Source organism: Vidua macroura, chromosome 24 (genome assembly GCF_024509145.1).
Source record: "Vidua macroura isolate BioBank_ID:100142 chromosome 24, ASM2450914v1, whole genome shotgun sequence".
Classification (NCBI taxonomy): domain Eukaryota; kingdom Metazoa; phylum Chordata; class Aves; order Passeriformes; family Viduidae; genus Vidua; species Vidua macroura.
In genome coordinates this window covers 1,448,450-1,470,249 of record NC_071594.1, presented here as the reverse complement: position 1 = coordinate 1,470,249, position 21,800 = coordinate 1,448,450, and the positions used below count along the sequence as shown (strand labels likewise).

At 54.9% G+C, this 21,800-nt stretch overlaps 2 protein-coding genes across 6 annotated transcripts; one reads left to right on the top strand and one right to left on the bottom strand.

Annotated features, from left to right (window-relative positions):
• The first annotated feature begins 3,544 nt into the window (after positions 1–3,544).
• Positions 3,545–10,159, top strand: TMEM9 (transmembrane protein 9). Of its 2 annotated transcripts, none has more exons than XM_053998460.1 (6): positions 3,545–3,605; positions 5,943–6,044; positions 6,141–6,232; positions 6,673–6,781; positions 7,661–7,792; positions 9,084–10,159. In XM_053998460.1, the coding sequence occupies exons 2-6, from the start codon at positions 5,952–5,954 to the stop codon at positions 9,231–9,233; spliced, it is 576 nt and encodes a 191-aa protein (XP_053854435.1). In that variant the 5' UTR covers positions 3,545–3,605; positions 5,943–5,951; the 3' UTR covers positions 9,234–10,159. The 2 variants fall into 2 exon arrangements, with proteins under 2 accessions (XP_053854435.1, XP_053854436.1); XM_053998461.1 differs by lacking the exon at positions 3,545–3,605 and adding an exon at positions 3,865–3,888.
• On the bottom strand, positions 10,153–21,757 carry LOC128818814 (alpha-1,6-mannosyl-glycoprotein 4-beta-N-acetylglucosaminyltransferase-like). Of its 4 annotated transcripts, none has more exons than XM_053998453.1 (4): positions 20,571–21,757; positions 14,013–14,139; positions 13,560–13,707; positions 10,153–12,585 (listed from the first exon to the last, which is right to left on the bottom strand). In XM_053998453.1, the coding sequence occupies exons 2-4, from the start codon at positions 14,118–14,120 to the stop codon at positions 11,444–11,446; spliced, it is 1,398 nt and encodes a 465-aa protein (XP_053854428.1). In that variant the 5' UTR covers positions 14,121–14,139; positions 20,571–21,757; the 3' UTR covers positions 10,153–11,443. The 4 variants fall into 4 exon arrangements, with proteins under 4 accessions (XP_053854428.1, XP_053854429.1, XP_053854427.1 ...); XM_053998454.1 differs by lacking the exon at positions 20,571–21,757 and adding an exon at positions 18,021–18,312; XM_053998452.1 differs by lacking the exon at positions 20,571–21,757 and having other exon boundaries at positions 14,013–14,173.
• Positions 21,758–21,800: the final 43 nt, after the last annotated feature.

Genomic DNA, 21,800 nt, shown 5'->3' with positions numbered 1-21,800 from the left:
GGCCATTCCTTTACTTCCTCCAAAGGCATTTCCAGTGTCTTGTCCTCAGTCCGGGCTGCTTCCTCTAAGTGTCTTCTGTAACCCCACAAGAAGCCGTGATATGGACCTTTGGGCTGCAAAAGACACAGAAGAACAGATTGCTGTTCTTCTGACAACAGGCATGTCAGAGATAAAAACACCTCCTCACCAGGCAGAGGAAAGTCAGTCAGAGAAAATCCCTGTGGCCATGGGCTTTTAAACCTGAAAAAACTCAGCTGTGTCTCAGCGCTGAGTGTCCCATGAGCAGGCCCAGGGTTCTGCTTGGAAGGGAGAGCTCTGATTTAGCACCAAAGAGCTTCTTTCGCTCAGCAACACTGGAGTAGGAGGAAGGAATTAGAAGTCTTTTGTGCATCTAATACCTGGGATTATTCTCATGGAATGTTTCCTTGGATCAGTCCAGCTGACTTAGACCACTATCCTATACTGCAGTGACAGGGGGTAGAATGCAGCCATGGCAGGGCCAGGATTTTAAACATTACAGCAATGGGGTGAGAAAACTCTTTAGAATATTATTTATGAAACTATGTACAAGAATATGCAATGACAGGATGAGTGTGAATGGCTTCAAACTGAAAGACAGTAGGTTTAGATGAAGTGTTAGAAAAAAATTCTTCCATGTGAGGGTGGTGAGGTCCTGGCACAGGCTGCCCAGAAAAACTTTGGCTGCCCCATCCCTGGAGGTGTCCAAGGCCAGGCTGAATGGGGATTGGAGCAACCTGGGATGGTGGAAGGTATCCCTGCCCAGGGCAGAGGGTGGGATGGGATGAGCTTTGAAGTCCCTCCCAACTGAAACCACCCGATTGTTATAAATTGAGGTGAATAATTTGTTCAGCTTTTCAAGAGTCAATCAGAAATTTATTGATTACAGCAAGCGATGGCAAGCAAACAGCGCTGGGTGCAGACGGGGAGTCAGCGCTCTGCAAACGGCTCACACTGTTTCTTCCTTATAGTTTTTTTATACTCTCTTTCTTCCATGTCCGCTGTATCTCTGGGTGTACTCTGCGCTTGCGCCTTTTGTTGTTAGGGGGTCTTCTTTTACTCTCTGGTGGTCGTTTGAGGAAGGCTCTTTTCTTCTTCGGTGAAAGTCTACGGCTTTGTAATGGTCTTTTCTATATAAGGTTATATGTTATATGCACTTAAGCTTAAGTCTGCTTATTTACACAAGGTTTTCCTTTTGGATTCTTGTTATTTACACAAGGCTTCCCTTTTAGTTTTCTGTTATCTACACAAGGCTTTCCCTTTTTTTCTTGATGAACGAAGAGTCTTTTCTAGCTTATCACACCATGACTTTATGACTCTGTGGAAGCACTTTTACATCAGTAATTCCTATGCCAGGGGCATGGAGCAGTGTGGGACATTTTAAAACCTAGCAGTCTCCACAATTTATACATTCTACAAGCCCTAAAACAAGCAGTCTCAATTATTTACTCATTTCTAGAAAGTTAAAACTGCCAGAGAGACAGAACTATCTGCCAAACAGACATTCACCCTCTACCACCTATTTCTGGCTGAATGTATCTTACCTTATTATTTTCATTTTTATTTTCATCAAGTGAGTAAATTCTGTCAGGACTGGAAACACCCTCCCACAAGGGGTTCTTGGCAGGTGGGTTCAAGAAGGACATCAAGGGGCTGGAGAGAGTCCAGAGCTGGGAACAGAGCTGGGAATGGAGCTGGGGAAGGGACTGGAGCACCAGGAGTGGCTGAGGGAGCTGGGCTGAGGGAAAGTGCTCAGCCTGGAGAAAAGGAGGCTCAGGGGGGGACCTTGTGGCTCTGCACAACTCCCTGACAGGAGGGGACAGCTGGGGTGGGGCTGGGCTCTGCTCCCAGGGAACAGGGACAGGACAGGAGGAAACGGCATGAAGTTTTACCAGGAAAGGCTCAGGTTGGACATCCAGAGGAATTTCTCCATGGAAAGGGTGGTCAGGCATTGGAAGGGACTGCCCAGGGACTCCAGGTGGTGGAGTCCCCATTCCTGGAGGTATCCAAGGAATGCCTGGACATGGCACTGAGTGCTCTGGGCTGGATGACAAGGTGGGGGTCAGGCAGAGGTTGGACTCGATGATCTCAGAGGTCTTTCCCAACCTATTTGATTTTGTGATTCTATTTCTAGAAGTTAAACCAGAGGTTTGGGTCTCTTCTTTTTCCATCAAGGGATTTTTTTTTACCTGAAAATTTAGTTCCTGACTTTATCCAGCAGCACAGACCAGGTAAATCTGAACCAGGTAAAGCAGCAAAGTGCCAGAGAAGCTGGTAAGCCCCTTGAGAGGAAAGCTAATGTCTTTACAAACAATTTGGTGGGTGAGGGTATAGATGTTAACGTCTTTGAAATGGGTCTTCATGTCCCTACTAACTTTGGGCAGCAGGTCTGTTGCAGAGCCCAGACAGCTTGGCTTCTAAAACAGACAAGTGTCAGCACAAGCCTGAACTTTTGAACTTTGGGGGTAAAATAGTAGGTTCAATATGTGGTAGGCGGTTCGGGAAGGCTGTACCTTCCTAGCACCTCAGCCAATGGGCAAAGGAAGAGGCAACATGGGGCCGGGAGTTTGGGATAAAAGGAGGCCGTGCCCTCCAAAACTTGGGGAGAGAAAACCCCGCGGGAGCGTGCCTTGGTGGACTCTCCCTTCGTTCGAGTAAAGTTACAGGACTCCTCTGTCTTCTTTGTGGACATAAACCTCTGGCGTTTGTGGAATTTTCCTGACACCCTCGATTCCTCCAGCTCTGAATGGAACCTCCTGGGAGCTGCCACCGGAGCAAAGCCAAGGCTTGGGGGTATTTGCACACCTGAAGGGTGCAGACACAGAAAGTGGGGCAAACCCGAGGTACTATGAGAACCACATCCAAGGAATGCTCTCTGGGCAAACACCAGGATAGGCACAATGTTCCTCTTGATACAAGAACCAGGCTTATAAAATGAGTCACAAGTCTCAAATACAAGAGGTTCATGGCAAGACCGAAGCCTTTGAAACTGAAGGACCACTGATATCATCTATAACCACAAATCAGCCGAAAACAGAAGGGCAACACTGCGGCCCCCACTATCCCCTGATAGACACAGGACCAGCGTCGGTGTGAGGGGAGAGCAGGGCCATGATGGGAGACTGGGGTGTGAGGAGCGAATGGGGTCTGTGAGGGCAGAGAGGGGCCATTAGGGAGGAGTGGCACCGTGAGGGGACAGCTGGGTGTGAGGGGAGAAGGGGCTGTAAGGGGAGAACGGGGATGTGAGGTGAGAAGGGGCTGAGAAGGAGCGGAGCTATCCCGCGTCTCAGCCGCAGGACGAAGCGGCGCAGCCCCGCGGGCGCTGCCCCGGGAAGCCAGGCGGGAGCGGCCCGGGGCACGTCCGCCGAAGGCCCCTCCGGCAACAGCAGCTGCCGGCACCGGCACCGCGTCCCCTCGGCTCTGCGGGACGCGGGCCGCCCTCAGCACCGGCCGGGCTGCCCGCCCTCCGATTGGCCAGCGGAGCTGTCTGTCACGGGGCGTCACGCTCCATGGCCAAATGGGCACGCGGGGGGGGCCGGGCCGGGGCCTGCGGGGCGGGGCCGCGCTCGGGCTGGAGCGAGGGGCAGGTAAGGGGCAGACAGGGTGGGTACGGCCGGGCTCTGAGGGGCGGCGGGGCCTGGCCCTGGCCCTGGCCCTGGCCCTGGCCCTGGCCCTGGCCCTGCTCTGCTCTGCTCCCCGCACCCGGGCCGGGGCTGTGCGGGACCCGGGGCTCGCGGGGCGGCGGTGGCCTGCACTGCCGGAGGCATCCCGGGAGGCCAGGTGGAACCCGGCGGTGGAAGCCCCTGGAGGCTGAGGGAGCATCCGGGCCTTCGGCGGGAGTTGAGGGGTCCGGCCCTGCCCTGGGTCCGGGTCGGTGTTGGGGGTGGTTCGAGCACAGATCCGCAAAGGGAAATGGGAGGGAGTCTTAGGAGCGCTCCGGGTGATGTTCGCAGAATCATCCCGGAATGGTTTGGGTGGAAGGGAACATAAAGCTCATCCAGTCCCAACTCCTGCTATGGGCAAGGACTCCTTGCACGAGACCAGGCTGCTCCAAGCCCTGTGCAGCCTGGCCTTGGGCACTTCCAGGCATGGGGAGGTTAAAGATGAGGTGATTACTGGGCAATCCCAGGGAGAAGAGGGGGTGGTTGTGTGCAGCCGTGCTCTGCACAGCCTTTTGTGGGGGCTCATCCTGGGAGCTGCCACACTCACTCACAGCCCCCGAGAACTTCACCTCAACCACGCACCCTCTGCTGTTCTTACTGCGCTGGCGGGTTTTGGTCCAGATGCAGCGGCTTTTGGCCACACGGCTGCTGTGGGCTGGGTCGATGGTCTGGAAAAAATAGCTCTAAGGCATCTGTGCATGTGTCCCTTTGCTGTCAAACTTGGGGATAAATATGCCTTAATTGTCCTTTGTATGGTTGAGGGTGTTGAGTAGTTCATGGTGCGTGAACTCTGCCCAGGTTCTAAGTTTTTGTTTATGGTATAATAGATCATGTGTTTTTCCCTCCTATTTAAAAGTGACATTTATGAGTTGTTCAGATATTCTGAACTCAGCTGAGAGGTAAAAACTGAATTCTAGGTACATGCCCTATTGTTGTCTTAAGAATTCAGACAAAAGTCCACACCCACTTAAAATGGGGAACGTGTACTGAGCAGCTCAGATTAGTCCTGTTCCCCAGATCTGTGATGAAGATCTGAACCCCTGATATACAGGGGAGTCTCCCTGGAAAGAACCATTGTTTGAGGGGATTTTTGAAACTGTGGTGCAAAACCTTAATAAATCATGGGATGAGGTCATAAGACTCATTTTGGAGGTCTGGCAGCTTGTTAGAAGTTGCTGGTGTTTTGTTTTGATAAAGAAGAAAGGAACTTGGTGTTTGTAATCCATTATGTGAATTTAAGGTGTTGACATAAGATAAAGCATAGGGTGAAGGAATATTGCAGTGATTTAAATCCCAATGGAATCCGGTCAGGTGGAAAAGTACAAGTACCTGGAGTAGTAAGCTGTGGGATTACCTGGGAGCCGATTGATGAAGGTGTAAATTCCCTTCCCCTTCCTCTGCTGAAACAGCTCTTCCGTGCTGTCCCAAGGTCCCCCAACACCTGCTCCACCTTTCCTCTCTGACGGTGAACGCCAGCCTGACCAAGGCAAACTTGCCTTTTGTGGCACAGGGAATAAATTCATATTCTTTCGGATTCATAGAAGCACATGCCCCTGGAACAATTTTATCCACACACACAGGGGTTGGAAGGAGATAATCTTTAGGGTCCCTTCCAGCCCAAACCATGTAGCAAAAGGTGTTAATGAATTCACCAAGCTACCAGCTTGAAGTAATTTTAAAATCAGGATTTACTGAACCGGTATCTTGAGATAAAGGAGGTTTAGGAATTGGTTTGGAATACTTATGAATATTCCATCCCTTCCCCATAACTCATGGCAGGAAAATACATTATTCCCTTCAGCAGCAAGACTGAGTGTCAGAAGACGAATGATTTACCATTCATGACAGTGCAGCAGGGAGGCCCCAGTGTACTGCTTTAGGTCACTCTTGCTCCTAGTTCTGTGTCTTTTACTGAGCAAAACTGTCAGCACCAAAATATCTGTAGCTGGGCTCCAGAGCAGTAAGAGATGAACAGGAGGTTTTCTGCAAGTCCAGTTGTAAGGAAATCAGCAATACTTTTGCAGGGCTGGGGTAGTTCAGATGTGTGGTTGTACAGGGTGGAAGCTCTTCTGACAGGAGTGTTCTTGGGATCTGTGTTGTTTCCAAGAGTTTCTGGCTGGCATCAGCTGCGATTCAGGAACAAATTTCTTCTTCCTGGGCAAAACAGAGGCAAGCGGGCCAAAAAAAAAATCTCTTGACTACCTCGTTGTGGCAGCTTTCAGCTGAGATGCTCTATCCTGGATGTGAGTTTTGTTCCCTCAGGCTCCCAGGATGTTTGCCCAGAGCTTCCGGAACTGTGGGAACCCCGTGCTGCTGCTGTTGCTGCTGGGCTGTGTCCTGTGTCCCCCAGCACAGGCCAGCAAGGTGGGTGACACCGAGCCGTGTGTGGGGCACAGCAGAGGTGGGGTGTGAGGGGACAGAGCTGTGTCCCCTCCTTCACATGGCTCCTGTGTCCTGCAGAGCTCTGAGGACATTCGCTGCAAGTGCATCTGCCCCCCGTACCGCAACATCAGCGGGCACATCTACAACAAGAATGTGTCCCAGAAGGACTGGTGAGTGAGTGCGAGCAGCCTCAGGGGTCGGTCCATGACAGCCAAGCTCTGGAGTTCCCAGCTGATGCTGAGGAATGGATTCCCTGCCTGTATGTTTACAGAGGGAGCAGCTTTGGTGGGTGATGTTCAACCCAGGCCAGGGGCATTTTTTTAAACAGAAATTGAGGAATCTGGGATGATACATTTACCCACCGCTCTTGGCAGATGTAGTGTGTGCCCTCCAATCCTTTCCACCTGGACTGGATCCCTGCAAAAGGTGCTGGGACAATCTATCCCAGGGATTTTGGGCCAGCTAGGCTGTGAGGGGAGCTCTTAACACCGGATCAGCGTTACCAGCCTGACAGGAAAGCTGGGACACAGACAAAGTCACCCCAGTGTCCTTGCACAGAGCACTGGTTTCACCTTGTGCTGCTGCTGATTGTGGTTTGTTTGTGCTGCAGCAACTGTCTGCACGTGGTGGAGCCCATGCCAGTGCCCGGGAATGACGTGGAGGCCTATTGCCTGCTCTGCGAGTGCAAGTACGAGGAGCGCAGCACCACCACCATCAAGGTACCCGAGCTCAGGCCCCTGCCTGTGTCCTGCCCCCTGCTGTGCCACACAAGCCCAGGGTGACTGCAGTCACTGCCTGTGCCCTGCCCCGTGCCGTGCCACAGCAGCCCCAGTGTTGCCACACTGGTAGGTCCCTGGAGAAGAGCCCAGAAAGTTTTCTTTCAGAAAGAAAACTGTCACAGTGAGTACATGGTGGCAGTGCCAAGGGCTCACTCTCTGAAAGAAGGCTGTAGCCAGGTGGGGGTTGGCCTCTTCTCCCAGGCAGCTAGTGACAGGACAAGAAGACATGGTCTTAAGCTGCACCAGGGGAGGTTTAGGTTGGACATTAGGAAGAATTTCTCCACAAAAAGGGTGTTGGATACTGGAAGGGGCTGCCCAGGGAGTCACTGTCCCTGGAGGTGTTCAGGGAACAACTGGAGGTGGCACTGAGTGCCCTGGGCTGCTAACAAGGTGGGGATTGGTCACAGGTTGGACTCTATGATCTCAGAGATCTTCTCCAACCTCACTCAGTGATTCAGGGATTCTGTGATTCTGTGTCTGAGATGGGCATTCCTGGTAGTGAGGAGCTGTGTGGGAGACCAGTCTTCTTGTGGGGATGTGTGACAAGTGTGACAAGAATGCCAAGCATCTCTGTCCAGGGTCCTATCTTGTTGTCCCTTATGTGCAGAACATGCCCTCAGCTGGTACAGTGAGAGCCTCAGCACAGTTTGTGCAGTGACGGCACAACCTTGGCCTCCTGGCAAGAGCAAGAGACTCTTGTGAGCACAATGAGAACAAGAGATGCCACATCAGAGGCAGCTGCAAAGGACCTTCCTGACCTCTATGGTGCTTCTTATCTACACTGCTTATCCTTTCCCCCTGTGCTGTGCTCAACTGCAGGTGATCATCATCATCTACCTGTCGGTGGTGGGGGCCCTGCTGCTCTACATGGCGTTCCTGGTGCTCGTGGACCCCCTGATCCGCAAACCAGACCCCTACACCCAACCCCTGCACAATGAGGAGGACAGCGAGGTGAGGGGGCAGGGGGTGCAGACAGGGGACAGGAGAATGGGGGACAGGGAAACAATGACCTCCTGCTTGTCTCATCTGATCCAGTGAGGGTCCAGCACTGCTGCTTTGGGGGCACTCACACAGGTGAACATTTAGACTTTGATCTCTGCATGTCATGCAGAAGCACAAGGAATATTCAGAGTTCTGTGTAATGACACCAAGGCAAGCCCTGCCCTCAGAGGCAGAGGGGACTTTGTAGCAGCTGGCCTGAATTTGGTTTGTCCATCTAGAGGGAAAAAAAAGTCAAAGAGATCCTGTTTGTGCAGTGTCCCAGGTGGAGTTTTGTGGTGCTGAGCTTCCAGGGAAGGATGACCTTAAGTGTTGGCAAAAACATCTTCTAGACTCTTAAAACAGTGGCCTATGAGGTGCTGTTTGATCCTGCTCTGGGGCTGGGCCCTGGATTGTATCCAGGCTGTTGTTCCTTGTGCTTCTCCCCAGAGCACAATTTCATTCAAACCCCATCTTCTTGTGGGACACTGGCATACAAACCATGGGCAAAATAATTAAGACACAGTAGCAGAGAAAGAGCCACTCTCTCTCTCCTTCTCTCTTTGTCACACACCAGTTTGGGGGGAGGAAAAATTTCTTGCTGCATAAAATTTGTGCAGTTGCAGCACTGGGTTGGACTGTCCTATTTGTACTTCGTTGTGAGTATAAACTATTTGGCCCAATTCCTTCATACTCTGATGTGAGGAGCAGCTGCTCCAGTGTCCACAGTCCATCCATTGCCTCCCTCTGCTGAAGGAGGTCCTGCAGAAGATGAATTGTATCCCAAAGTCAGGGGTTTGCACCTGGCTCTGCAGCAGTAATTCAGATCCAGATCCAGGTGCACATGGTAAATGCCTGGTGTTAAGTGAAGTTTATCTCACTCCAGTATGCTGGACTAAGTCCTCTGGGATAGGCTTTGTTCCTGTGCCATGATGGATCTCCATCCGTCGTCAGCCTGGTTTTAGTGGGGGGATGTGGTTCACCTTGGCACTGTGGCTCCCGGCAGACTCCAAGAGTGGGTTTCCAGCAGAGCTCTCTGCTTTGTGCAGTTCCTCTGCTGGGGACTTTTATCTGGAGTCTGGGTGATCCCCAAGAGCAAGGACTTGGGGGCTGCTGTTGAGGAGCTCTGAAAAGGAGGTTTTTCATCAGAACAACTCAAAGCTTGAACTGCTCTTTCAGGTGCAGTTTCTCCCTAAGTCAGCTGCCTCCCTCTGTGCTCGGGCTGGGCATTGCCTGGTCTCCAGCCCCATTCCTTTCCTTGCAGGACACTCACTCCCTGGCCACAGGACCCACCCTGGCTGGCGCCAGGGCCAACACAGTGCTGGAGCGGGTGGAGGGGGCGCAGCAGCGCTGGAAGCGGCAGGTGCAGGAGCAGAGGAAGACGGTGTTCGACCGGCACAAGATGCTGAGCTAGGCCCTGCTGCATCAGGACACCCTGGTGTTGGAATGGAACCTCCAACCCTCCCTGATTCACCATCTCCAGAGGGAGCAGCAGCCCCAAAGGCTTCTCTGGTCGTGTCCCCTGCCCCTCCCCTGCCCAGCCATGCTGGCCCCTGGGCTGTGGCTGCCACGTGGAGCTCAGCCGTTCACCAGACTCCATGAGCCCACCCCAGCAGGAACAGGGGCTGGGAACGGAGCGCTGCGAGCCGGCTGAGTCTTCCTGGGATAAAAACAGTGGGAGAATTTTGATGTAGGATAAATTATGTGATGTTTCTCCAGAATGCAGCAGCCACCTCCTCCTCCAGTGTGCACTGGTGGTCCTTGGGCATTGTGGTGCTGAGCCACACAGGAACAGCATAGGAACAAAGGGGAGGGGGTTTCTGCCAGTGTGCACTGCTACTTCTGCTTATCCTGATGTAAATGGAGAGCTTTCCATGCCTCTGGAGTCTGTCCAGGTTTACACCAGCATAACTGAGACTGCAGCTTGCTTCTGGGCATGTGACTATCACAAAACCTGTTAGTACCTACATCAGTAAGAGTCCAACAGGTAAAAAGCTGATTTACATTTCTATCTTTTTGCGCTTTACCAGTAGATAAGAACTTCCTGGGGTGATACCTCTTGATTTGTACCCACACTGGTGATCCTTGGTGTTCTCCCACAGTGGGCAGCAGCATGTGTGTCCAAGAGAACTGGGGCAAAGGCTCTCCTGCAGCACTGGAAACACCTGTCAGGGCCCTGGGAAGTGGACACTTGTGCCACTCAGAACACTCCGAGAGCTCTGACAGGACTTGGGCTGTGTGGAGGAAGCTGCAGTGGTTCTGCCGTGTGTGTATTGATCCCACTGAGAACATTTGGAGTTTATGGTGTAGCACTTCCATATTAAATGCAAAGATCTACTACCTGAGTGGCTTTTTTTCAGGGGAAAAACCCCATTATGCCATGTCTGGGGCTCTCCATCTGCCTCCCAGTGCCCAGCAGGTGCACCTCAAACCAGAGCTGTGGTTATGGCGCTGCAGGAGTGGCACTGCTCCCTGCTGACAGTGACTGTCCTGCTCCAGCAGAGCCAGGCTTGGAACATGGGCAGACCAGAGTCCTGCTTGGCACAGGTTAGTGACTTAACTTCTCTGGGCTATCCCATGGGAATGCTGAGCAGACTGGAATTCTTCTTTTGCAGGAAGCTGAGAAATCGTTGCTAAAATCCTAATTGGAAGTGGTGCCAGTCACTGCCCTGCATGCTGGGGCCCGCAGCTGCTAGTGGAGCATCCAGCCCTCCAAGCTGACCCTGCCAGACAAACCCAAACAGCAGTTTTTGGGATGTACCCCAGTTACCCTTCAGCACCTCACTGGGCTAAAAAGGACCCGGAACTTCACATTATACCAAGGTCACATTTTCCTTGGCTTATCTTTGTTCCCTGGTGCTCAATTCTGGGCCTTCCTCGCCTTTCTAGAAGCACCATCTTGCCTTTCCTTCCCTCTCCGTGTGAGCCCCGCAAAAACATGAAGTGAGGTCCCTGGGAATTGGTTTTTTCCCTTCGAGGGCGGGAACAAGCAGCGCTGGTGGGAGGCGCTGCCCGGGGCCGGGCCGATGGGTCCATCTGGTGGCCGTCGTCCCCGATCGGCACTGGGAAATGGCCGGGCACCAGTGGGAGCTTGCTGCTGCCACGAACCTGCTGAGCCTGCAGGGTAAAGGGTTTGGTGAGCAGCACCCTCAGACCTTCCCCTGACCCCTCCAGGAACAGCTAGGAAATGGGATCAGAGAGGAGGGAGTTAGAAATCGAGAGTTTTGGAAAAAGTTAGAAAACTTAGAGCAGGTAAAGTGTGGAGCGGCTCCAAAAAATACCACTGCCTGATTAATTATTTGGTTTGTTAATTAGCTGATCAGCTTTGTCTGGTACATCATCCTCCCCGGGAAGAAAGGTTTTCTATTGCTCAGCCTTGAACTCCCAAGCCACTTCCCTTTCCTGTGCCCACTCCCTGGCTCATTGGGGCATCCCCCAGCAGGTACATTCTGATGGGCCCCACTCCTAGACACATCCACAGCCCACCACAGTGGTTCCCATCTCTCCAGACATGGGGCAGTGACAGTCAATAACTTAATTTCTTATTCAAAAGGCAGTGTGAAAAATAAAGGACCTCTTAGAACCAAATCCAGCTGCTTTGACATCCTGCCACAGGTGGTGTGCTCAAGTGCCTGCTGTGGTCCAGATGTCGATGCTTTGGATGATGAGCCACTCGCTCTGGTCCTGGGTCACCCGGATCCTCACGCACTCCACGGGCCCAGGCAGAACCCTCTCCAGGCCCCGCTGCTCCAGGGTTCCCTTCTCGAAGGAGCCCACAGGGATGTAGGAGGAGCAGTCCCGGCTGCGGTCCCGGCGCTGGCCCAGCTCCAGCAGCCCTGCGTGCAGGAAATCGCCTGGGCGCTCCACAGAGCCCGTGCGCACCCGGACACGGCTGACATGGGCTGGCTGCTGGAACACGATGGAAAAAGTACTGCCAGCTGCTGGGTCTTTGCCCCAGAAGTACCCCTGTGCCGAGCTGTAGGCCTTGAGGGGCTCGTAGTTCTCAAAGATGGACATGCTGGTGTACAGGGATGCCGGTGGGTTGTCCGGGAGGTCCAAGGCATCAGCCTGGAAATCCTCGTCCTCCAGCCGGTTGACGGTGCCCTGGAAGGAGGAGTAGAGGCCCATGTGCTGGAAGAGGGATGGCTTGAAGCGGATCACATCTTTCTGGGTGAGCAGTTGGCGGAAGTGGACCAGCAGCCAGTCACAGGGCATTTCCTGGTAGAAGAGGAGGAGGAAGTGAGCCAGGCGAGGAAGGTCACTGGAGCGGTAGAGCTTTCCAATGTAGCCCAGCTTGGAGAATTCGAGCGTGGCCCAGTTGGAGCCCTCCTGGGAAGCCAGTGCCCTGCGGATGGCCGTCAGGAAGGACTTGGAGCTCCACACGTCGTCCTCGATCATCAGGTAGTAGGAGGAGAGGTTGGCGGCGAAGGCGAGGAGGAAGGCATAGTCCACGTTCTGCTTGGAGCGGAACCTCACCCGCTCCTCTGCGTCGTTGAAGTTCCTCTTCAGGCCTTCCAGGGTGGGGTAGAACTCGGGGGGAGCGTGGATGAGCAGGAGCCGGCCCAGGAGGATGTGGCGAGCAAACTTCTGGGCGATGGTGGCGGCAACGCGCACGTTCCAGCCAGGATCAGTGTCAGCCAGGTGCACCACCACCACCATCTCCTGCAGCTCCTCCTCCGTGGACTGGCTGAAGAGGGACTGGAGCGTGGCTGGGAGGTAGAAACCTCGCGGCCTCTGCACGGACGCCATTCCCACTGCCAGGAATTCTGCAAGGCAAAGGAAAGGCGTGAACAGGCAGAGGGGTGACCTGGGATCACCACAGTGATGTTCTTCCCTTCAAGACATAATGAAAGGGCTTCAAAAATCTCTTCCAATGGCCAGCCAGCAGGGTCAGTGCTGTTTGTAACCCCATGTCTAAGGCTGGTGGCCCCTTCCTGAAGCTGAAGCCTTCAGCATCTCAGGAGGGGCCCAAAACTGGCCCAAATGGCAGCAAGAGGCAGGCTGAGGAGGCAGGGGCTCCACTGAAGAAATATTCCTGAAAAACACCTTAAAAAAGCCAAAACCAGGCAAGTAACAGTGCAGAGAGAGTCTATAGGGCAGGAATGGCTTATTGGTATGGCTGCACATCCTGGAAGCATTCCTCACTCCACACCTCATGGAGATACACCCACACTGGGATCAGGCACCTTGTGTCCTCCCCAGTGGAGGGCAGCAGCAGTGGCTGCTTTGATTCAGCTTCTCTTGCTGATGGTTGGGGCCAGCACCATTCCTGTGCTGGTTCCAGCACAGCCTCACAGGTTGCCCTGAGCTTCTTCCCACAGGGTTTGCATGGGAATTGCTTCTTGTGCACCTGTCCAAGAGTTTGGCCCACTTCTCCCACACTGTGGGGTTGTCCCAGTGGTCCAGCTCACCATCTCCACTGGAACCGCAACCCCAGGGAGATGGGATATCAGCAACCCCTCAAAGAGAAGTCCAGGAAGCCCAAAACACCTGTGGTCACCCCAGTCCCAAGATGCAGAAACTTGGACCCTGCGTGGAGCATGTCGAGCTTCCACAGCTCCTCTATCCCCAGAGCAAGCAATGAAGGCTGTGCAGGTTGTGGGCAGGTCCCCACCCAAAAAGGTAGGACACAGCCCCACCCTGCCCCAGCAGCAGTCAGGGGCAAGTCCATGCTTGGGGGCAAGGATGTGCAGCTGTGCACACCCAGATGTGCATACCCAGAGGGTCCAGGACCACTCACTTTTACGGGGAGCCGGGGAGCCAGCGAGGAGCTGGTAGGAGATGTTGTGGAGCGCAGAGAGCTCAGCTGTGTCCCTGAGGATGTGCTGGGCTCCCTCCGGCTGCAGCAGCTGCAGGATCGTGTCGGGAGCCAGGCCCCTGAGCTGCACCTGCAGGGGAGCCACAGGCAACAGGTCACACCCCAGAGCACCATGCAGCAAGGGGGGATGACAACAGGGGGACCCAGAAACGAAGGGGAGCCCCTGTCTTGCCCTCCCAACTCCTGGATTCAGGGGGGTCCAGCTGCCCAGGGCAACCCTAGGGAGAGGAGAAGTTGGCGGGGGGGGGGGGGGTGTTGGGGGTGACATGGGGCAGGGAAGGGAGCAGAGCTGAGGTTGGGGTTCATGTGGGACAGGAAAGGATAGAGGATGCATCAGTATCCTCTCCTGTGGGACGTAACTGGTTGATGACTCACCTCCAGGGGATCTTGTTCCTGCCGGCTGCCCCCATGGAGGAGGAGGAAGAGGAGGAGGAAGGAGGCAGCGAACAGAACCGTGAGGGAGCGTTTCAGGGAACATCGCATGGTCCCTGCTGGCTGAGGCCTGGGGAGAGGGGACATGTCAGGGCACAGCCTGGGGAAAGCCACCACCCCCTGGACGGGACAGTGGGACAGCACCTGGATACACCCCTGGGACTGGCCCCCTGCCCTGAGCACCCACAGGTGCACACCTGTGGGCAGCCATGGGGCATCAGGGGACACTTGTGCATTGTCCTCTTTGGGCAGGCAGGGACAGGGACACCCCAACCTCACTAGGACAAAATCAGCCAGGTACAAAATCCCCCCAAACCTGCCCCAGGACACCCCAAGCAGCACCCCAGAGCTGGAAGCAGAAGAAATGCAGTTGACAGGGCCTCAGAAAAAACTTTTGGGTCATGGGGACACCCCACAACCAGTCACCAAAACCCAGGATTTGTCACCAAGCCCTGGGAAACACTCAGGTCTCAAATGGGCCCAGGCTGCTCTTCCAGCACTGTGAGGAGGAAGCAGCTCCCCACCTTCCTCCAGGCAGGCACCAGCTTGCTGTGTCCCAGCCCTGTCCCCTGCTTGGTAGGACAAGAAAAGCGTCCCTGAGGGGACAATGTCACCTTCAAGCAAGTTGCAGTGAACTTGAGATATTGTACCTTGTAGCAGAGGTCTGGCAGGAGGCTAAAAGGCTCCAGTGTTTGTCTGGGTTTTTTCCATTATAAATATGACAGTGCTGCTCTGGAAGAGAAGCAGCTGAGCCTGGGCAAGTGCCCAGCCTGATGGGGCAGACACCCTGAGCCCCATCCAAACTGTTTACAGTGACTTGGCTTCATCAGAGCAGCTTTGAAGGAAAAGCCCTCCTGAGCCTTCCCAAACCAAGGCTGGGCTTCCTGGGACAGCACCCTAGGCACTTTCCTGTCCCAACTACCGCTGTGCAGGGGATGCTCTGAGCACAGAGAGGAGCAAGCACCTCTGGGGCCGCTGCCCTGAAGTGTGTGCTGGGATTCTTTTAAGGAGAACCCTCGTTTTTGTGCCCAGGAGTCCTTTGGAGGGGTTGTCAGATCCCCAAGAGGCTGGTGCCAAGCAGGTGCCCCCGATCGGATCCGCAGGCACTTCGCCCTTGGAGCACTGGCCCCGTCCAAGGACACGGCTCCTCCCTTGGAGATAAACACTTGGAGCCAGAGAGCCGCGCTCCCCGGCAGGGCAGGGCTGACTCGCAGCAGAGACAACCAGCTCCTGCTCAAAATCTCTGTCTAGGCCCCAGCAGAGTGTGGCCTCCTTATCCCTTACAGCTCTGGAGACATGGGGGACCTCACCAGCTCAGGGGGGAGCAGCATTAGGGATCTGTCTGAGCCACAGGGACATCACACCCTGATGCCACCCTGGACGGGGATTTCCAAGCCTGGACCTCTGGGATCTACAACCAGGGCCATGGGGTGAGCTGGGAAGGGCGAGGCTTGGCCACATGCCAGGCTGGGCATTTGGCCACTCTGGGTGGTGGCCAAAGGTTTTTCTGGCTGCTGGGGAATGTCTGGCTGCCAGCGGCCCATCCTGCATGGAAAACAAGATGCTGCTCAGCACCCCCAGCTCTCACAGGCAGCAGCTTCACCCAAGGGGCAGGCAGCCCATGGGGAACAGGGGTCACCGGCACAGAACAGAAGGTAACGAGTGCAGCCCCATAATTAGCCCCCTAACTGGGCTTTGGATTTCTGCCTCCGTGGAGGAACAAAGTAGCCCAAGTAAGTGGGCACAACCGCGGTGCAGCATCCTCCTGCTCCAGCTCAAAGTGCCTCCAGGGAGTATCCCTGTCCCCACGCTCTGCTCCAAGCACCTCATGCACCTTCCTCACAGCCCAGCACCCCACTGCAGATGTCTCCAAAAGGCACCCCACTGTGGGGACGTTGGCCAGGAGGAGCTGAGAGCTGCTTGCTTGGAGCCAAACTGCTCCCCAGCCTCAGTCCAGGGCAGGGGGAAGGAACAGTCCATTCCCAGCCTCAGTCCCACGAGGCTCCGAGGAAGCTCCCGGTGAGCAGGCAGCTCCAGCTGCTTCTGCCGGCACTGGGGAGAGCAGGGCTGGTTGCACAAGGATAAGGGAACAGCCAGGGCTCCCTCCCCACTGCCAGGAGTGCCTTTCCATGGAAACTGAGGCACAGACAAAGGCTGTGTCACCCAGCAGGGTAACACCAGCTCTCCTGCAGCACAGCTCAGTGCCCCGCCCTGAGGGTCTCCGGGATGGAAAGGGCTGGGATGGAACTCAGCACCAGAAATGGGTAGGGGACACTGCAAATTGTGGCAGCACAACGTCCCCCATGGGCAAATTGTGGCCATTCGGAGCTGTGGGGGATGGGGGCTCCCGGGCTCCTGGGAGTCAGGCCAGGGTCTGGCCCCACTGTACGTGAGTGTCTCTGCTCCAGGGGTTGTCCCACAGGGACAAAGGAGGGGAAATGCCCTGTTCTAGTAGCACACGGCTCCGGGGGCCAAAGCTTTCGGTCAGATCAGGTGTCCCACAGCACAGGGGGAGGTCCCTGCAGGGAGGGACACTTAGACCGATCCTGTCCACACCGCTGACAGCTGGGGAGCCCCCAGCCCAGCCCCCTGCCCTCACCCCGGGTCCCCAGACACCCGCTTCCGTGGCTGCAGGAGATGGCTCCTGGCCAGCCCCGCTCTGGACGCACCCGCCGAGGGCAGAGACTCACGGGTGGGCGGCAGCCTCGCTCGCCGGGGTGCTCGGCCCTGGCAACTCCCCCAGGCTGGCCGTATTCTGGATTCTCGCTCGGCAAAGCCCCACCCCGAGTCCTTGCCTGCCTCCCGCAGAGGAGGAGCGTCCGCCGGCGGCCTCAGTCCCAGGAGCTCCGGAGAACTGGCCAGGTCGGTGGGCACACACGTGGGACGGGCCAGGGCCCCCCAGCCCACCGCGGGAACTTCGACAGACTCACGGACGGGCACCCCAGGATGGCATCAGCTGTGTCCCACCGACCCCATCCTCGCAGGCAGCTCCAGTCCCCCGGGCAGCACCAACCCCGCTGGGGGCTCTTGCCAAGCCCCAGCATCCCAAACTCTGGCAGGAACCTGACACTTCACCGAGCCAGGAGCTGGCGACACGGAGCTGGTGAGATGGAGCTGGCACATCTTTTTGCCCATTTATTTTCCAACTCTTGTGCTGAGGTGGCAAAAACCTCTGGGGCTGCAGAGCCAGAATGGCACGCCTGGCACCCTGGGCCAGGGCAGAACCTGGATCCCATCCGGGATGTAGCTCCAGGACACCACAGCTTCCCCACATACTCCAGCTCCTCACTGGAGCATTGGGCATTGCAGCTGGGCTGGGAATGAAGCCCCTTCTGATCCCAGTGAAGCAATGTGGGCCACATAGGGCCCTTCCATGGCCTGGTTTGTTCCCAGCTCCTCCGTCCTCCAAGCCTTTTCTCCCACTGCTTCTCTCCTCCAGACCCAGAACAAGGAACATAGCTCTGGAGCATCCACAAGTCATCAATGGCATCGCTTGTTCCCAGCTTCCAACCAGATCAGCTTCTTCCCACAGCAGCCCAATGGAAAGGAAACCCCTTCCCTTCCCCCTATTTATTCACACAGAAGTGTGGATCCCACATCCCTTCTCTCATTGCTGGCCTGAACCTCTCCTACCTCCAGGGAGACCTCACATGTCTTGCCAAGCTCAGTCTTCTACAAATCCCCCATGACAGCTTCCAGCCCCAGCTGCTCCCCGTGGGAGCACATGGAGCTTGGAACACCTCTGCGAGAGAGAGATAAGGTAGAGCAGGAAGCAGGTGATGGTGCTGGGAAGGCGGAAGAGACGTTCCCAGGCTCGCAGATCTGCTGGCTTTCGCTCTTCCTACAACATTTGGGTTTAAATCCTTACATTCCTATGGTGGGATGGCAGTGGCTCTGTCCCAGTGGGGTCACCCCTCCTGCACTGGAGCAAAGGCAGTCTGGGATTCCCACCTGGGCAGGGGCTGGAGGACTCCAGGAGGGCCAAGGCAGCTGGGATGGTGCAGCCCAGCAGAGCTTTGCTGCTCAGTGGCCCAGGGTGGGAAGGACTGTGGGGCTTGGTGGCAGCTGCAGGAAGGGGAGGGCTTTTCTCACCACAGCTGCCCCTGACCCCCACCCCTGCGCAGGAAGGAAATCTGGTCCTTCCTGCCCCTGCAGAAAGGAAGAGGGGGAGGGCTGTGACACCCAGCACAGCCCTGGGTCCCCAGTGCTCGGGGTGCAGCAGCCCTGCCAATAGGAACAGCCAGCACTGCCAAGGGGAGCAGGAGAGCCACCAAATTCCCTGTTGGTCCCCACAAGCCACTTCAGGGTGTGATGCTAGGGCAGGATTTGACCCTCTCCCTGCCTGGAGCAGGAATGGAATCCAGCTAGGACACAGCTCCTGGTGCCCAGGCAAACATCCTGGGTCCTCTTGCCCTCAAAGCTGGCAAGTGCCGCAAGGCACTCAAAGCAAGTGCCACAAGCCCAGCCTGAACCAGTTCATCCAGTCCTCCCTTTGTGCTATGGAGCAAGTCCCAAATGGTTTTTGGGTGCTGATAAAGGGTCCCTCCACCTGCCCCCTTTGTGAGGGCCACAGCATAGCCTCAGTGCCTGGGAACCAACTAGAGCTTGGCACCAAAGGCTGCTCTCAAACCTCCCTCTGGCCCCAAACCCAAACATGCTCTCCTCACCAAAATATTTGACCAGGGGAAACAGGGAGGTAGCTGAAATGAGGCTAAAAGGCACATTTTTGCTTGCTTTTAAAATAAGCTGAAGAAGAAAGAGAAGGCCCAGCTGCAAAGGCTGCTCTGAGAGGGCCCCATGGCTGCACAGGCACACCCAGCTCAGAGGGCGGGGGAGGACCAGTTCCCCCAGTTGGGGCCGGAGCAGAGAGATTGGGATGGGACAGGCACAAGGGGACTCAGAGCAGGGCCTAGCCCCCTTCCCCCAAGCCCCCAGGCCTCACCTTACCCAGTTCAGCTCCTGTTGGCCATCAGATCCCTGACAAGGATGAGGGTGGTGGCCGAGTCTTCCTTTCTCCCCTAGGAAACCAGAGAGCCAGGCAGGATCTGTTTACAGCCCTTCCATTATTCAGAAGCAGGACAAAGCAAAGGTAGAACAGGGCCTCACACAGCAGGGAGAGCACAGGGAGAGCCACTGTGATGCTCATCTGGGACTCCATTTCAACACCACCGAGGGCCCCTCTGAGCCGTGTCCTACAGAAACAGGTGACACCAAACCACAGCCACTCCTGCCAGTGCACTCACTGCACCCACCCTGGAGGACACTGAAGAGGACTTTTGTGGCAATCATGCTTCAAGAGAGGATGGGCTCAGGGGCCAGGGTGGAAATTGCCTTCTCAGGGCTGAGCTTTGGTGTCACTTCCTCACTGAGCAAACCCCAGCCCAGGGTTCAGGGTCTGATGCTCTGGGTAAGGACCAAGGGGAACACACCTGCAGCTCTACAGAGGCAGAATCCCCCCTCCACAGCATCCCTGCCACTCCCCATCCTCCCAACGTGGATCAGAACATGTTCCCAATCCCTGCCAGCACTGCTGATCAGCACAGCTCCAGCACCATGATCACCGGGAACTTTGTAAAGGAAAAGACTGAGAATTGTTCTTGTACATTTTATACGTTTATGCCTACAAAAAAAAGCCTGGCCTGAGAGGGGCACCTCTGGCTTAGGGGCATCTGTATCTAAATATCCATATTTGAATCCAGCAAGTCTGTTGGTAGCAGGAAACATCCCATCCACCCGCTTCCTGCTGTCACAGCCTGTGCCACCCACTCCAGCTGCACCGCACGGGACCAGCCAGGGAATTCTGAGAATTGCCAAGCACCTTTGCCCCCTGGATTTGCCATATGCCTGATCAGAAGGTATTCCTGCTTTGCCAGATGGCAGGAACACACAGCCCATGGGCTGTCTTGCAGGTCTGCACAGGAGCCAGAGCAGGGCCCGGGCTGCCGTTCCCAGCCCTGCTGAGCCTGAGCAGCTCCCCACAGGTAAGGGCACAGCCTCACACAGACACCAGCCTGCACCAGGCTCCTACCATCAGCCCGAGCCAGGAACCAAACCCCTCTGCTCCCACTCTCCAGACCCTGCATAAACAGCAATCACCAGGCACATAGCCGTGGCATCACCATGAGGGAGTTTTCAGGGAATGTAGCAGGAAACAGCCTGAAGCACAGCCAGAACCAGGCTCTGAGTAAGCAGCCACCTCCCTCCAGGACAACCAGAAATTGCAGCCTGACCATGTTTCACTGCCTGAGCTTCACCACCTGTCCCTGAGTTCAGTGGTGTTTAACCCACAGCAAAAGGAAGATTGTTGTCCCCACTGCCCTGCCCCAGCTTCGCTGGGGATGGAGCCCCTGCAGCTCTTACACAGCTCCAGCCCCAACCCTCTCCTGCACCACAGCCACAACACAGCCCAGGCTCTGCTGTCATGGCAGCCCCCGGAGCACAGGGACAGCACATTTTTCTTGCCCTCTATCTCTAATAAACCAATTTAACTTCAAAACTTACCTGTGGCATCAACAGAAGTTCAGCAGTGGTGGAAAGGGGAACTGTGAGGCAGAAGCTGTCACAAATGTGTTTGAAGTCAACAAGAAAAGCCTCCAACAGAGATCCAAGGTTGGGGCAGATGTCCTTAGTGGTGATTTACAGAGTGGCAAGAAACTCCTTCTGGGCAGCTACACCAGGGCACGTGGGGTCACAGAATCACTGGATATTCTGAGCTAGAAGGGACCTACCGAGAGCTGGAAGACCACCGAGTCCAAACAGAGATGGCAGAACTCCCTCTCCTTCGGGAGCTTCACTGAACATTCTACATGGACAAGTACTGCTCCTCCTGCTTGGGAGCAAATGTAGTGTGCAGTAGGACTGAGGAGCTGATATCTGATAAGCAGCAAAGCTCAGTCCAGGGTCTGTATCTGCACAGCTGCTCCCCTGCCCTGCACCACCTCCTCTGCACCTCCCCAGGGAGCCACGTGTGCAATTAAACCTCCAGTCACATCCCTTCTGGTCAGACCACACTCCTGACAGGCCCAGCCCCTGCACCCCTCACTTCTCAGTCAGCCCAGAGCCACAGATAGTTTCACAGTTGCTTCTTCCTCACAGAAATCAATTTGTTTAGTCAAAAGCCAGATCAGTGGTTGCCTGAGGGCTTTCAACAGAAGACTTGCATGCTGCTCTTTGAACAGACACAGAGTCCTTCATCACTGCTTCAGTTAGTTTATCCCCTCATCTCCCTCCCTGTTTATGTTCTCTGAAAAGCGCCTTCTGGTTTTAAAAGTTTAGATCTTCTTTCCAAAGAAAAACACCAGTGTGGGAACTTGAGTACCTTTACATTCAAGTGAGACCTCTACCTTACAACTCCTCTTTCAAGTAATTCCTTTGTTTGATCACTTATGCCTTTTTCTTTCCTTAATCTGGGATCTGCTGGGCTGGGAATTAAGATTATTGTTGATCATTGCCGTCTTGATCACTGCTTCTCAGACACTGAAAATATCACACCGTGCATGAACACAATCCTGCTGCAGTAAAACAAACATGGATTTTGTTTGTTAATTGTTCCTGGAAAGCAAAAAGGAAAGTTCTTGGAAAGCAAAACCTCCTACTTCTTCCCGAACAAGAGAACACAAGACCACTTTGATTAGCACCAAAAGGATTTTAAATGAACAGTTCCAGGGAGCTCCTTTCAAATCATAAAATGTCAATTTTACATAAAAGTGTGTTTACAAATAGTTTCTGCTT

Bases quoted from the DNA above. Each gene is read 5' to 3' on its own strand.
- LOC128818814 (XM_053998452.1), bottom strand. From the start codon at position 14,156: ATGTCCCCTCTCCCCAGGCCTCAGCCAGCAGGGACCATGCGATGTTCC. The intron at 13,708-14,012 runs GTGAGTCATCAA...GCTCCCCTGCAG, and splicing joins AGGAACAAGATCCCCTGGAG to GTGCAGCTCAGGGGCCTGGC. The intron at 12,586-13,559 runs GTGAGTGGTCCT...TTTGCCTTGCAG, and splicing joins CTCCCCGGCTCCCCGTAAAA to AATTCCTGGCAGTGGGAATG.
- TMEM9 (XM_053998460.1), top strand. From the start codon at position 5,952: ATGTTTGCCCAGAGCTTCCGGAACTGTGGGAACCCCGTGCTGCTGCTG. The intron at 6,233-6,672 runs GTGAGTGAGTGC...TTTGTGCTGCAG, and splicing joins AATGTGTCCCAGAAGGACTG to CAACTGTCTGCACGTGGTGG. The intron at 7,793-9,083 runs GTGAGGGGGCAG...CTTTCCTTGCAG, and splicing joins ACAATGAGGAGGACAGCGAG to GACACTCACTCCCTGGCCAC.